General features: G+C 36.3%; 1 protein-coding gene across 4 annotated transcripts in view; it reads left to right on the forward strand.

Annotated features, from left to right (window-relative positions):
* Positions 1-13,557, forward strand: part of LOC123950930 (sodium channel protein type 2 subunit alpha) — a 147,575-nt gene that overhangs the window by 117,529 nt on the left and 16,489 nt on the right. For all 4 annotated transcript variants that reach the window (XM_046019434.1, XM_046019431.1, XM_046019432.1 and 1 more), the window contains exons 18-21: positions 604-724; positions 5,035-5,189; positions 6,759-6,932; positions 11,956-12,078. In XM_046019434.1, the coding sequence (XP_045875390.1) occupies positions 604-724; positions 5,035-5,189; positions 6,759-6,932; positions 11,956-12,078 (573 nt within the window). The remainder of the gene's footprint in view (positions 1-603; positions 725-5,034; positions 5,190-6,758; positions 6,933-11,955; positions 12,079-13,557) is intronic.

Raw genomic sequence — 13,557 nt, forward strand, 5'->3', positions numbered from 1 at the left:
AGGAGTGCATTGGCCAAAGAGAATGCAAAATACCAGCTCTTGCTCTAAAGCTAACAATGTGCTGCTCTTTTCTGAATTAGAAAAATATAGATACATTTAATAACAACTAGTGGTCTATGTTTTCATGTCAATGAAAAGTGGATAAATTTAGATTGTTGCTGTTTATGTGCATTGGATCAATCTTTTCTGCATTTGACATGAAAATACACTTGTGCAGCTTTCGTTGGTTGGGTCACAATTTTAGAATAAAACAAACTGTACCATTCGCAAGCTAATTTACAAAAGCAAGATCACGGATGACCATATGACTCTGGCAGCTTACATGAGCTCTCTTTAGGATTTTATTCCAGAATCTCTATACATGAGCTTAATAAAAAATTATTTAATTTGTTAGTACCATATTTAAAAAAAAAATGCTGTGGCACTGCATCTAATCTTGTGACCCCCCACCTCTACTAAAGCGGACTGGCATTATGTTTAAGATACTCTTGAATTACAGATCAAGGAAATGCATACAGAAGACTTGAGGGCACGCCTTTTGAATTTTTATATTATAGATTAAAGAAAATATTTTAAAAGCTTTTCTGTGAAATTGATTTTCAGAAGCTAAATGCAACTAGTTCATCTGAAGGCAGCACAGTTGATATAGGAGCTCCTGCTGAGGGAGAGCAACCTGAGGTAGAACCTGAAGAATCCCTTGAACCTGAAGCCTGTTTCACCGAAGGTAAGTGGGAACAAGGCATATGAGCTCACTGGACCCCTCTTACCTCTTTCCCTACCATCTAATCATATCTGTCTTTAGTGACTATTCATTTATTTGTTTGGTTTTTGTTTTTTCTATATTCAAACAAAGATAATTTTTTGAAAGGTAAGATTTATGATTTATGTAATCAGACATTCCTATTTTTGTGTGTACTGTTTAACTAAGAAACGCCTCTAACTATACTGGTGTTTTGGTGGCCTTCTAGAATATCAAATCAGAGAGAATGCCAAATCAAACATATCTCTTCAGCTTTAAAAAAAAAAAAAGAAAGAAAGAAAGAAAGAAATTAAGGTCAGAGAGGTAATTTATTGTTTACTGTTTTATCAGTTTACAATGAGGAGTAAATGATAAGTGTACATTTAAAACTGTCCATGAGTAATGGTTACCTATATCTATCTGTCAAGATTAATTTTTTACTGGTTTTAAACCATAGTAGATAATGAAATGCCAAAATAAACTATGAGTTTTATAATATGGAGCACCATGCCATCGGGCCAATAATACCAAAAAGATTTTCTGAAGAAAGCTAAAATTATGTAATTTGAGGTATGGATCAGTTATTTGTTGAACAATAATGCTATATGTCCAACAACCCAGAATTTCTTAGCATGTAGCCAAAATAACCTTGTGTTTGTGCTCACAAGTCCGAGGCCAGCTAGATGGTTTTGCTGATCTTGGAAAGGCCCTCTTCCAAGCCTAAGGTTTTGGATGGACTGTTGGACTGACTCAGTGCAGTCCGCTTTCATCTCATCCTCCGCACAGTGGTTGGGCATATTCTTGGGGTGAAGGCACAGGAGCAAGAGAGGAAGCCTATCAGCCAAGCGTCTGCTTCTGCCAGGTTTTCTCATGACCTTTTCACCAAAGCAAAGTCACCCGGCCAGTCCAGACTGTGTGGGAATGCACCACTAATGATCAAAGAGGCAGGAAAATTTAGTACAATATCACAAGATATGAAATTCTTTTAATTTCTTACATAAATCCCTGTTGTAGGAACAGGAACATTTCTCTAAAACCCTGGATATCACTTCTCATTTAACTCATTTAAAAAATTTTTTTAAAAAGATTTTTCATTTATTTTAGAAAGAGAGAGAGAAAGAGTGCACAGAGGGAGAAGCAGACTCCCAGCTGAGCAGAGAGCCCGATGTGGGGCTCGATCCAAGGACCTGAGATCATGACCTGAGCCATAGGCAGATACTTAACTGACTGAGCCACCCAGATGCTTCAACTCATTCTTTTAGTTAACAGCTATTTAATAATGCTTATTATGTCGATCTCAAATCAATACCATATCATCAATACCATTGCTTAAACAAAAGTTTATTTTAAAAACAGTTACTGTCTGAGTGGCACAGTCGGTTAAGTATCTGACTCTTAATTTTGGCTTAGGTCACGATCTCAGGGTTGTGAGATCAAGCTCTGTAACTCAGCGGACAGTCTGCTTGGGATTCTGTTTCGAACTCCCTCTGCCCCTGCCCCTCTCTCTAACATGAATAAATAAATCCTAAAAAAAAATAAAAAAGTAAAATAGTTACTGCCTCAAATTGTTACTAGTAATACAATTTTATTACAACTAATTTTAAAAGTATTTCATTTGGGTTATCCAAGTTTACATTAAGAACACTAAAGCTGTTTTAATTTAAACTTTAGGCAAATTTTAGAATATTTAATTACGCAGATGGTAGAAATCACAACTGATGTCAATGGATTTAAGGTTGTTACAGAAGATTATGTTGCATATATTTATTGATCACTTTAATGCATTGGTGAAAATAAATACTTAAATATTAATTACCAATTTTTAAATAATTTCAGAGGGAGAACTATTTATTCAGCATAAGTTATGAGGGAAGTCACTCTTTGCTATTTTCTTCAAAAAGTCTGTGTATGTTCCAGTGCAGTTACTTGATTATAAAAAAAATATGACTTCCCAAAACATTCAAGTGGTATATCACAAAAATAATTTCTGTGGTGTTAGTTTTTACTCTTTATCAGACAATTAGCTTATTTTTAGGTCACAATATGTTCATTTATACCACAATAATAAGGAAATATTAAGTAATTATGCAATAATAATTATGGTACTATCAACATTTGTCTTTTGTAAAGTTTAAGAAAACACTTAAGTATGAAATATTTTAGAATATATTCTGTATAGAATATAGAATAACTTAACATTATAGAAAATAATAATGAGTGACACATAGATGCCCACCAGTCCACTTTAACAATTTGAATACTTTGGTCATATTCACTTCAGACTTTTTATTTATAAATAAAACAGATACAGATTAGACCCATTTTGTTCCCCTTCCTTATCCCACTTTCTGCCTTTCCTCTCAGAAATAAACAGTGTTTCAAGTTTGGCATTCGTCATCCCTGCTAAAATTGGTCTTTTTCTGTTAAACTGTTTTTTTTATCTCATATCTTCTTTAGGGAAAAAACAAACAACCCCTAAATTTAGTTCCATTTAATTTAATACAATGAATATTTTCAGGGCATGTAAATCTTGATCTTTTGGGAAACAAAAATATGAAAAATATCTTGCCTCAAAGAAACAACAACTACAATGCTATTTATTTCTTAGTTGAGAAGCTATTAACCTTTTATAGCATATCACCAAATTTTCATGAAACAAAGGATATGATCTGGCTGACTGACATTATAAAGTAGTATCTGATAAATATCTATACAGTAAAATATTATGCTCTTTTCAAGATGAGGTTTCCATTTTTCTATTCATTGAACAAGGGCCCTCTTCATGGTTAAAGCCTTATCTTGTGACTCATCTCCCACACCCCAGCATCCCCCTATTCTGTGTGTCAGCTCAATGGTATCTTCTGATTTCTAACCACTATTACCACTGTTACCCTTGTTTGAATCTCATGCACTCTTAACTCCTTTTTCATCTTCTTTCTTCTATCCATCCAATGCCTTTTATAGGCAGAGATCATTCTAAATCAGTATTCTTATTAGGTAAATCTTCACAACTCCCAAATAAATCCTTCAGTGTTTTACTCATTGGGCAGTATATAAAATCTAAATTCTCCAGCTGACTCACTCAGTTCCTTTTCTCAGATTGGCTCCAAGTATTTTTTCTATCTCGACTCCTAATTCTTTCATGCAACTTCTAGATCTATCGTTAAGTTTTATTGATATTATTGTTTCTCTATTCTTTTATAACTCCTGTACTAGACCTGTTCTTACATATCCCTCAGAGTCTAAGCTGAAATTCATCTCCTCTATAAAGCTCAATATCAGAAATTAGTCTATACCAATCAAATCTCACAATATCTTATTTAATTTGTGATTTTTTTTTTGCTATCTATAACTATAGAATTTGTGAGCAAAAGTCCCACATCTAAAATGCACACTTAAAAAAAAGATTTTATTTATTTATTTGAGAGAGCCAGAGCATGAGTGGGGGTGGTAGTGGTAAGGGGCAGAGGGGGAGGGACTTTCCACTGAGCCACGAGCTGACCCCAGGGCTCGAACCCAGGACCCTAGAATCGTGATCTGAGTTGAAGGCAAGACACTTAAGAAACTGAGCCACCCAGGTGGCCCTAAAATACACACTGTTTAAAGAGAAAGTCTATGTTTACACATTCTACTAGTCTGCTTTGTCCAGTACAATTCCTTGAACGTAACAGATATTCAATAAATATTTGTTGATAAGCCTTTGATCTAGTGATCCATAAATTACACAAAGATGTTTATACTATTGTTGCTGATAATAGCCAGAATTAAAACAACATATTCAATAATAGTGGAAAAATTCTACAGATTCTGGTTAAGTCTGGTAATTTTATTTAGAGAAGTGAAACCTTTCACATTCTATTTACTTACAATAAAAGGGAAATGTGTATATTACACCATTAAGTGAACTACTTAGAATTCAAATGTCCATGTATGAATGGAATGATAAGGATAAGATGAAAATACCAACTTTTGTTGATTTTATTTTTCTTTCAGTTTTTCTATATGTTTTTATCTGTAATATAATCCATCATAGTAATGTTTCCATAGTAATCCAACATAGTAATGTTTTATCTGTAATATAATCCATCATAGTAATATATACATAAAAGTATTTGTTGAATGAATGATTTAAAAACTGCACAGATGATTTCCATTTGTGTAAGTGGAAGCCATCTTAAAAAGTAATTATTTATTTACAATGTATTAGGTAATAACGTAGATGAGTCTTCCGCCAATACAAATGTACACAATCAAAGAGTAACTATTTTTTCTTCATTTACTTTGACTTATTGTAGACTGTGTGCGGAAGTTCAAGTGTTGTCAGATAAGCATAGAAGAAGGCAAAGGGAAACTCTGGTGGAACTTGAGAAAAACTTGCTATAAGATAGTGGAGCACAACTGGTTTGAAACCTTCATTGTCTTCATGATTCTACTCAGCAGTGGGGCACTGGTAGGTGACATATCTGCTCCTTTTCCTTTACTGAAGCTCTTCAGGTTCCCCCTCAGGGAAACTCTTGTTACATTTTTTTAAAATATGGTGATTGTGAAGTAAGAGACATTGTGTGATATTCTTAACACAGTGCAAGGCTCACTAAATAGCAATTTTTATTTTTGTGGAGTAGGTCTCAGATTGAATCAAACTCAGATTATGGTTTCTTGCAATAGTTAAAGAAAGATATTTCTGACTTTGTGTCATCAGAGGCAGTTCTTATTAAGTGTGATTATGCAGACATGATACGGGATTATCACCTAAATATCAAACTGCTTAACATAAGCTCCATTTTGCAGGGAATTCACTTGTCTTGTTCATGCTGATTCACAGTAAATAGCAAATAGTAGATTGACTTAATTACTGACTAGTAGTAGCAAAGTGAAAGCATTAAAACTTAATTTACGTTCGATTTCATTCAATGGAAGGGTCAGTTTAGTCAAAATATTAATTAATGTATGAAAATAGTGTCACCCGTTTTCCCATTTGGCGATATATATATATGGCTGCATTTCTTTTATTTTTCCAATTAGTCACTACAGGGTTTGGTGAGTTGATTTCGTTAGGATTATAGTCTTGTATCTGAGGCCTCTAAGCCCGTCTCTGATACGAATCCTGCGTCTTGCGGTGTACTTAAGCAAAGAGGGTCAGCTCTGTATTTAAATGCCAGTGGCGAAGGAACTCTGAGGTCTCACCAGTAACTAGTGCCTTTGCTCTCTTAGCTCTTGGTTCTCAATTATATTCGGTCAAATCTCACCAAAGTGCTGGCACGATGGCTGTCTTCTGAGGGGCTTCCAGCTTCAACTATAAATTGAGCTGCAAGGACTTTAGGCCTTTGTGCCCTTATCACAAGCCCAGATTCCCCTTTTCTCTAAAAAAGAAAATTATCTTTTGTCCTTAAGCCAGGCCAAGGTATTGTGATAGTTTTTCCTATAAGGGGATTGAGTTGGATAAATGATCTTTTCATTCTAGAACACCCAGAGGCTCCTGAAAATGAATTCGCCGTGGTGTCCCAAGAGCTCTGCAAAATGTCACAGAGCAGAGCAAAGCAGAGGGAGCTTCCCCACGTTCCCACATAGGTGCCCATGCTGAGCGAGAGAAATAGAGAGGAGGAAGGAATAATCTTCTATTCCTCTTTCCTCGGCTATCAGGGCTACCATGGGAGTAGGGGCCCTTGCCTCCTGGCCCTACATTTGCATTACTGAGAGAAAACATTCTAATGTAATGAACAACGCAGATCTACTCACACAACACTTTCTGCCTCCTGCTGTAGAGAGAAGCACCTGACAGTCTCTCAGGGTTTTTAAAGCTCTTTGGGATGTTCCGATACCCACATTGAAAAATGATTTGAATTCATTGGTTGACTGAAGTTGCCTGCAGGTAGACCCCAAAGCCAGTGCCACCATGGGGAACACGAAGCCTTCCGGTCGCAGGCACCTGAGACGAGGCTTGAAGCAGGTTTGCTCTATTAAGACATCAATTAGAGACAGTTTATGACAATGAAATTCCATGGAATTTTCTCACTTACAGGCCTTTGAAGATATATATATTGAGCAGCGAAAAACCATTAAGACCATGTTAGAATATGCCGACAAAGTTTTCACTTACATATTCATCCTGGAAATGCTTCTCAAGTGGGTCGCATACGGTTTTCAGATGTATTTCACCAATGCATGGTGCTGGCTGGATTTCCTGATTGTTGACGTGAGTGTTCTGCACTTCCCGTGTTTCATTCCATTGCCGTGTGATGATCGTTCTAGCAATGGTGCCTGGCACACAGTGGGCACTCAGTAAATACTTGATGTAAATATAAATGACAATTCCAATTTTCGCACTGAGAAGATAGCCCCCAATTTTTAATTTAAATTCATATACTTTGACAGTTGAAACAGTCAAATGCTGCCTTACTGTACTTACTGATTTCGTTTCAAATTAATATTTAAAGTCCAAATTATACAGAATAATATATTAATGTAGAAGTTTTGCTTTTTTCACTCTTACGTTTGACACAATAACCATATTTAAATGCCTCACAGTTATCTTTGACATTAGTATTTTTGTCATCACCAGAGCCTGTTGAGAAGCGTTTGTCCCACAGATGGGTTACTAATTACAGAGAAACTTGAAAGTCAAAAGAGCAGGAGACACACTTGATTTGTATGATGGTTGAAACAGATTAGCTGGGGGTCAGTTATTTAAAAGTTTTATTAATCTGCACTGGTGTTGAACCTAAAGTGAGATGGAGTACCAGAATATAAAAGTCTTTTAAAAAATTGAATACAAGGTTACTTTGTGATTTCTGAGGGAGAATTTTAAAGATCTCACCTTTTATTCACAAATATAAAATCTTAATTGAAAAAAAGAATTAAAAATCATTCATTTAGTTCTGGAGATTTACTTCCTTTTTTTTTTAAAAAAGATTTTATTTATTTATTCATGAGAGACAGGGAGAGAAAGAAGCACAGGCTATGCAAAACTTGATCGCAGGACCCTGGGATCATGACCTGAGCTCCAGGCAGATGCTTAACCGACTGAGCCTCCCAGGCACCTTGGAGATTTACTTCTTAAATACCTTTTAAATTAGTAGTCCATTCATAATGGCTGAAAAGAATCTTAGAAGCCTTTGTCTAGAAAAGACTAGGCAAGCCAGTGGGGGACAGGGGACTGGCACACAGAGGACATGATAGGATGATGTACGCAGCCAATCAAGGAAGAGGAGGATACCGGAATTTGCAAAAAAAAGCACAAGTGCTAACTAGTGATTTTTTTTAAAGACTTTACTTATTTATTTGAGAAAGAGAGAGAGTGCATGAAAAGAGAAAGGGTCAGAGGAAGAAGGAGGCTCCCCACCAAGCAGGGAGCCCAACTCAATCCCGGGACTCCAGATCATGACCTGAGCCAAAGGCAGTCGCTTAACCAACTGAGCCACCCAAGCACCCCTAACTAGTGCATTTAAAGATAATATTCTGTTGATTGTAATTCCTTGGAAATAAAAGACATACATTTAATTTGAAATATTTTGATATATTAAATTTACATATCATGCTAGCAAAATTTTAAAAAGGACCCTTTCATGGAGAAAGGTATTTTTTACAGTTTCAGATGAAAAAGTATCAACTTTTAATCCAATTTGAGTTTTCTAAACATCAAACAGAAGAAAAAAATTATAGGAAAAAAGAGTTCTTTGAATTTAAAAGAGAAGAGTATCTTTTTTGTGTTTTTTCCTAATCCGTCTACAGCAAATGTACTTTTTTTTAAGATTTTTATTTATTTATTATTTGACAGAGAGACAGCGAGAGAGGAAACATAAGCAGAGAGAGTGAGAGAGGGAGAAGCAGGCTCCCTGCCATCAGGGAGACCGACGTGGGGCTCAATCCCAGGACCATGACCTGAGCCAAAGGCAGGCGCTTAACGACTGAGCCATCCAGGCATCCCTACAGCAAATGTACTAGTAAATGTAATATATAAGGCTACATGTAGAATTACATGAAAAATTTCCTGGCCATAAAGGAAGACAATAAATAAATACTTAAAACCACATATGATTGAATATTATACAAAGGAAAAATATACCAAGACTATAACCCTTTTTTTTATTTGTATAATTGGATTATGCATGATACTTTTTCCTTATTTTCTCAGTGTGGTTATGTTACATTGCAAAGTTTATAATAAAAATATCTGATATGTAATGTATCCTTATAACATTAAAGGCATTAAATCAATATGACCTGAATATAAAAAAATTCTTAGGAGAAGTCCAGTTCCCTGCAGCTGATGCTCATATTACTGAGCCTATCTTGATATTTACCTTCTTAGATTTAAGAAAATTATGACAATATGCTAAATGCACCAATACTCTGCTTTATGTCACATACATTCTGATCATCTGTTTTGTTAAGGAAGATACAAATATGAAAGTCATTTTTCTAGCTTGTGGGAACTTCGAGTGGACTAGTGAAGATAGTTACCTATATAATGAGAGGATGACATCTGTATTAGAAGTGCCATTCACTTCGCTAAGGAAGGAGGCAAGGCTTTGTGAGGTAGTGCCCTTGTGAGCTGGAGTTTAAGGCCTGAAGACATCAACAGATAGAGATAAGGGGAAGGACACCAAAGTGTTAAGACAGTGCATGCCAATCAGGACCTGTTCAAGCAACAAATAATCCTAGAGAGTGAGAACAGTGCCACGGGGTGAGGGAAAGTGTTTTCGAATTGGATGACAAGGTAAGCAAGGTAAGTTGGAGAAGAGTTTAAAGAACCTGTGATGCCATCCAAAGAGATGTAGGCCTCAGATCTAGTTCAAGAAGAAGCCACTGAAGCATTATCTCTGGAAAGTGACATGAAAGCTTGCCCTTTTAGGGAGAGAAATTTGGTGCAGTTGTGAATGACGGAATAGAAAGAGGATTTTTTAGAGACCAAAAGACCAATTAGGAGATCATTCCAGGAAGAAGAGAAAGCATAATTGTATCTCCTCACATTTAGCTACACATGTCACATAAAATTGGGTATTTTACCACTTCTTTTAGTTAGCAAGTAAATACTGCCTCTGTTCAGAATTTTTTTTCTTATGTCCTACATTTATCTTTCATCCTTTAATTTTATGCCTACTTCTTATTGATTCTGTCTTCAGGAAAGGTGAAGTAGTCCAGGTCCTCATATTTTTTTTTTTTACATACTCTTTTTTTTAATTAATTATTTTTTTCAGCGTAACAGTATTCATTGTTTTTGCACAACACCCAGTGCTCCATGCAATACGTGCCCTCCCTATTATCCACCACCTGGTTCTCCCAACCTCCCAGCCCTGCCCCTTCAAAACCCTCAGGTGGTTTTTCAGAGTCCACAGTCTCTTATGGTTCGCCTCCCCTTCCAATTTCCCTCAACTTCCTTCTCCTCTCCATCTCCCCATGTCCTCCATGTCATTTGTGATGCTCCACAAATAAGTGAAACCATATGCTACTTGACTCTCTCTGCTTGACTTATTTCACTCAGCATAATCACTTCCAGTACCATCCATGTTGCTACAAAAATTGGGTATTCATCCTTTCTTTCTTTCTTTTTTTTTTTTAATAAACATATAATGTATTTTTATCTCCAGGGGTACAGGTCTGTGAATCACCAGGTTCACACACTTCACAGCACTCACGATAGCACATACCCTCCCCAATGTCCATAACCCCCTCCCCCTCTCCAAACCCCACCTCCCCCCAGCAACCCCCAGTTTGTTTTGTGAGATTAAGAGTCATTTATGGTTTGTCTCCCTCCCATTCCCATCTTGTTTCATTTATTCTTCTCCTATCCCCCTAACTCCCCATGTTGCATCTCCACAAGTGTCCTCATATTTTATATACAGAAAATCTTCACAACAAATGATAATCCAGTAACTTTATTTTCCAATTATTAGAGAAGAGAGGGCTCAGAAGCCCTAAAATTAAAAGTTTAGATTTCAGGGGTGCCTGGGTGACTCAGTCAGTTAAGCATCTGCCTTTGGCTCAGGTTATGTTCCCAGGGTCCTGGAATCGAGCCCCACACCGGGCTCCATGCTCCATAGGAGAGCCTGCTTCTCCCTCCACCCTTCCCTCCTTCTTGTGATCTCTCTCTCTCTCTCACCATCTCTCACTCTCTCTCAAATAAATAATTAAAATCTTTATTTAAAAATTTAGATTTTAAAAAAATATATAAACCACTTAAGATAAATTTTGTAGCTCATTTTTTGCCAAAGTTAGAGGTTTTTTCTTTTTCACATTATATGTGCAAAATTCATTTGAATAAGTTTTGTAAAAATTTTTTGTGCTTTATTCTTCTTAAAAAGTATTTTTTTCAAATGTCCATTAACACCATATTCTTAGAAGCTCTATTACATATCTATTTTTATTTATTTGCTTTTGAAATTCAAGTGTCCTTTCGGACAAAATACCTTTTCTTTGATTATATAGTTTTAATGAGTTTTCTATGTATTTTCAAAGGAAATCAGACATTTCTGTGCTACCTATGACAGTTGTTCTTTTCCTTTTTAGTTGACATTTTTAGAATTTCTATCAACCTATATTAGTCAGTCTGTATAAATGACTAAAACCATTGTCTGGCAATTTCTAATTAGTCATACTAAAATCTCAATTTTTCTTTTTTGGGGGAGTTAATTATTTTAATTTGACCTACTTCATGGTTTGATGCCCTCAGACCTAAGTTGACAGGAAGACAAAACCACTATTTCAGAGGCCTACATCTTTCTGACTGTGTTTGTGTTCAGATTAGCCAGTGGTTTCCTTAGTTCACCTGTGTACTTACACTAAGCTTTAGTCATCTTCCTTTCAGGTCAGCAAAATAATATGAGAGATGATAAGAATTTACAGATCTGTAGATGAAGATTGCATTTCAATGGCATTCTTTTTCTTGTTTTACATTTAATTTTAAAAAATCTGTTCTTATCAAGAATCTTGAAAAGAGAACATGTATAGCTTCTTTCTCATAAGTTAATGACAGTGGTTCTCAAAGTATGGCTCACAGACCAGTATCTTTAATCTTACTTGGAAACTTGAAGATTCTCAGGCCCCACCCCAAAACTGCCGAATCAGACCCTGCCAGTAATCTGTGTTTTCAACAAGACTTCCAGTTGATTTTGACACTCACTAAAGGTTGAGAACTACTGATTTATTGCAGAGCACGTTTGAACCGGGTAAGCATTTTTGCCTGTAAATGAGAAAACTGCGTTGCTTTCTCTGTATAGGTCTCATTGGTTAGCTTGACTGCAAATGCCTTGGGTTACTCAGAACTTGGTGCCATCAAATCCCTCAGAACACTAAGAGCTCTGAGGCCACTGAGAGCCTTATCCCGGTTTGAAGGAATGAGGGTAAGATTGCATGCCTTAGAATTTGCTGGAATTATAACTGAGAACAGACTGACATTTTGTGCCTCAGAAATGACAAATCCATGGAGATTTATATCTTATGCATCCATACTGACATAACCTACCAATCAATATGTGTCAGACATCCGTGAACTTGACACTGCTGGAGACACTCGCAGAATAGAATGCCTAAGTGATTGCTTCTAATTAGAAACAATTAGATTGCTTCTGAGTAGATTTTTCACTCTGTGGGAAATCTCTATCATGTCGTGTAGACTTCCGATATGAGTCAAGATTAGTTATGTTCGTTCCATTTGTAAATGTGCGGGAAATTCCACCGACTATAATTTAAAACCCCAAAGAATTCCTCATCGTTTCTTCATTGCTTCATATGATGTGTTTGAGCCTTTTAAAATCCGAATCTGGCCCTTTAGCTTTCAAACACAGGCTGAGGTAGCTAAAAAGTAGGTCATCTGTGGAAATCTAATACTCATTTAGAAAGGTGGTACAAAGGAAGAAGGAGGAATTTGTACTGCCATTTGTCACCCGTCCGAGGCACAAAACCTGAGACCACACACCCTCAGCACAGAGGAAATGATGACATCCTGTCTCTGGATTTCGCTATTCTAAAAGAAACTTTTAGAAAATGATTTTTTTTTATAATTTGAAAGTAGTTACTGGGGCTTTTTCTGAATGTTGCAAACCTAAACAGAAGTGAATGATGTATGTAGATGTGTGTGTTTGTGTTGTGCTGAGGGTTGCATAGAAATTGTTAGCTGTTAAATTCTTTTCACTTTACCAATTTAAAATCACTGTTTTTGCAGTAGTAGTTTTAATTTTAAAATGGCAATCAAACGTTCAGTACTGGAATAACTTTCATATTTTCAGTACCAAATTTGCATGGATAAGGACCTAAATTCCCAGTTGTTCCATACATCTGACTATCTTGGAAAACACATGTATTATTTCTTTGTTCTCCAGTTTTGTTTTGTTTTTTTAACTCTTGCTACCAGAGTCTCCTCGTATTTGCAGAGCATTCGTTGTAGTGAATTTAAAAATGAACTGTTAGGTCTACAAGTACCTCTGAATTATCAGAGAGTTGAAGTTCTTGTAGAAACAACACTGTAACCGAACCAAACCCAAGTCGTGGTTCTTCTTCTTCTTCTTTTTTTTTTTTTTGTAATTTTGTTTTATTCTTTTTTCAGTGTTCCAAGATTCATTGTTTATGCACCACACCCAGCGCTCCATGCAATATGTGCCCTCCTTAATACCCATCACCTGGCTCACCCATCGTCCCACCCCTCTCCCCTCCAAAACCCTCAGAGTCCACAGTCTCTCATGGTTTGTCTCCCCCTCCGATTTCCCCTAACTCACATCTCCTCTCCATCTCCCAGTGTCCTCTTTGTTATTCCTTATGCTCCACAAGTAAGTGAAACCGTATGATAGTTGACTGCTTGACTTATTTCACTCAGCATAATCTCC

This window comes from Meles meles, chromosome 9 (assembly GCF_922984935.1).
Source record: "Meles meles chromosome 9, mMelMel3.1 paternal haplotype, whole genome shotgun sequence".
Classification (NCBI taxonomy): Eukaryota; Metazoa; Chordata; class Mammalia; order Carnivora; family Mustelidae; genus Meles; species Meles meles.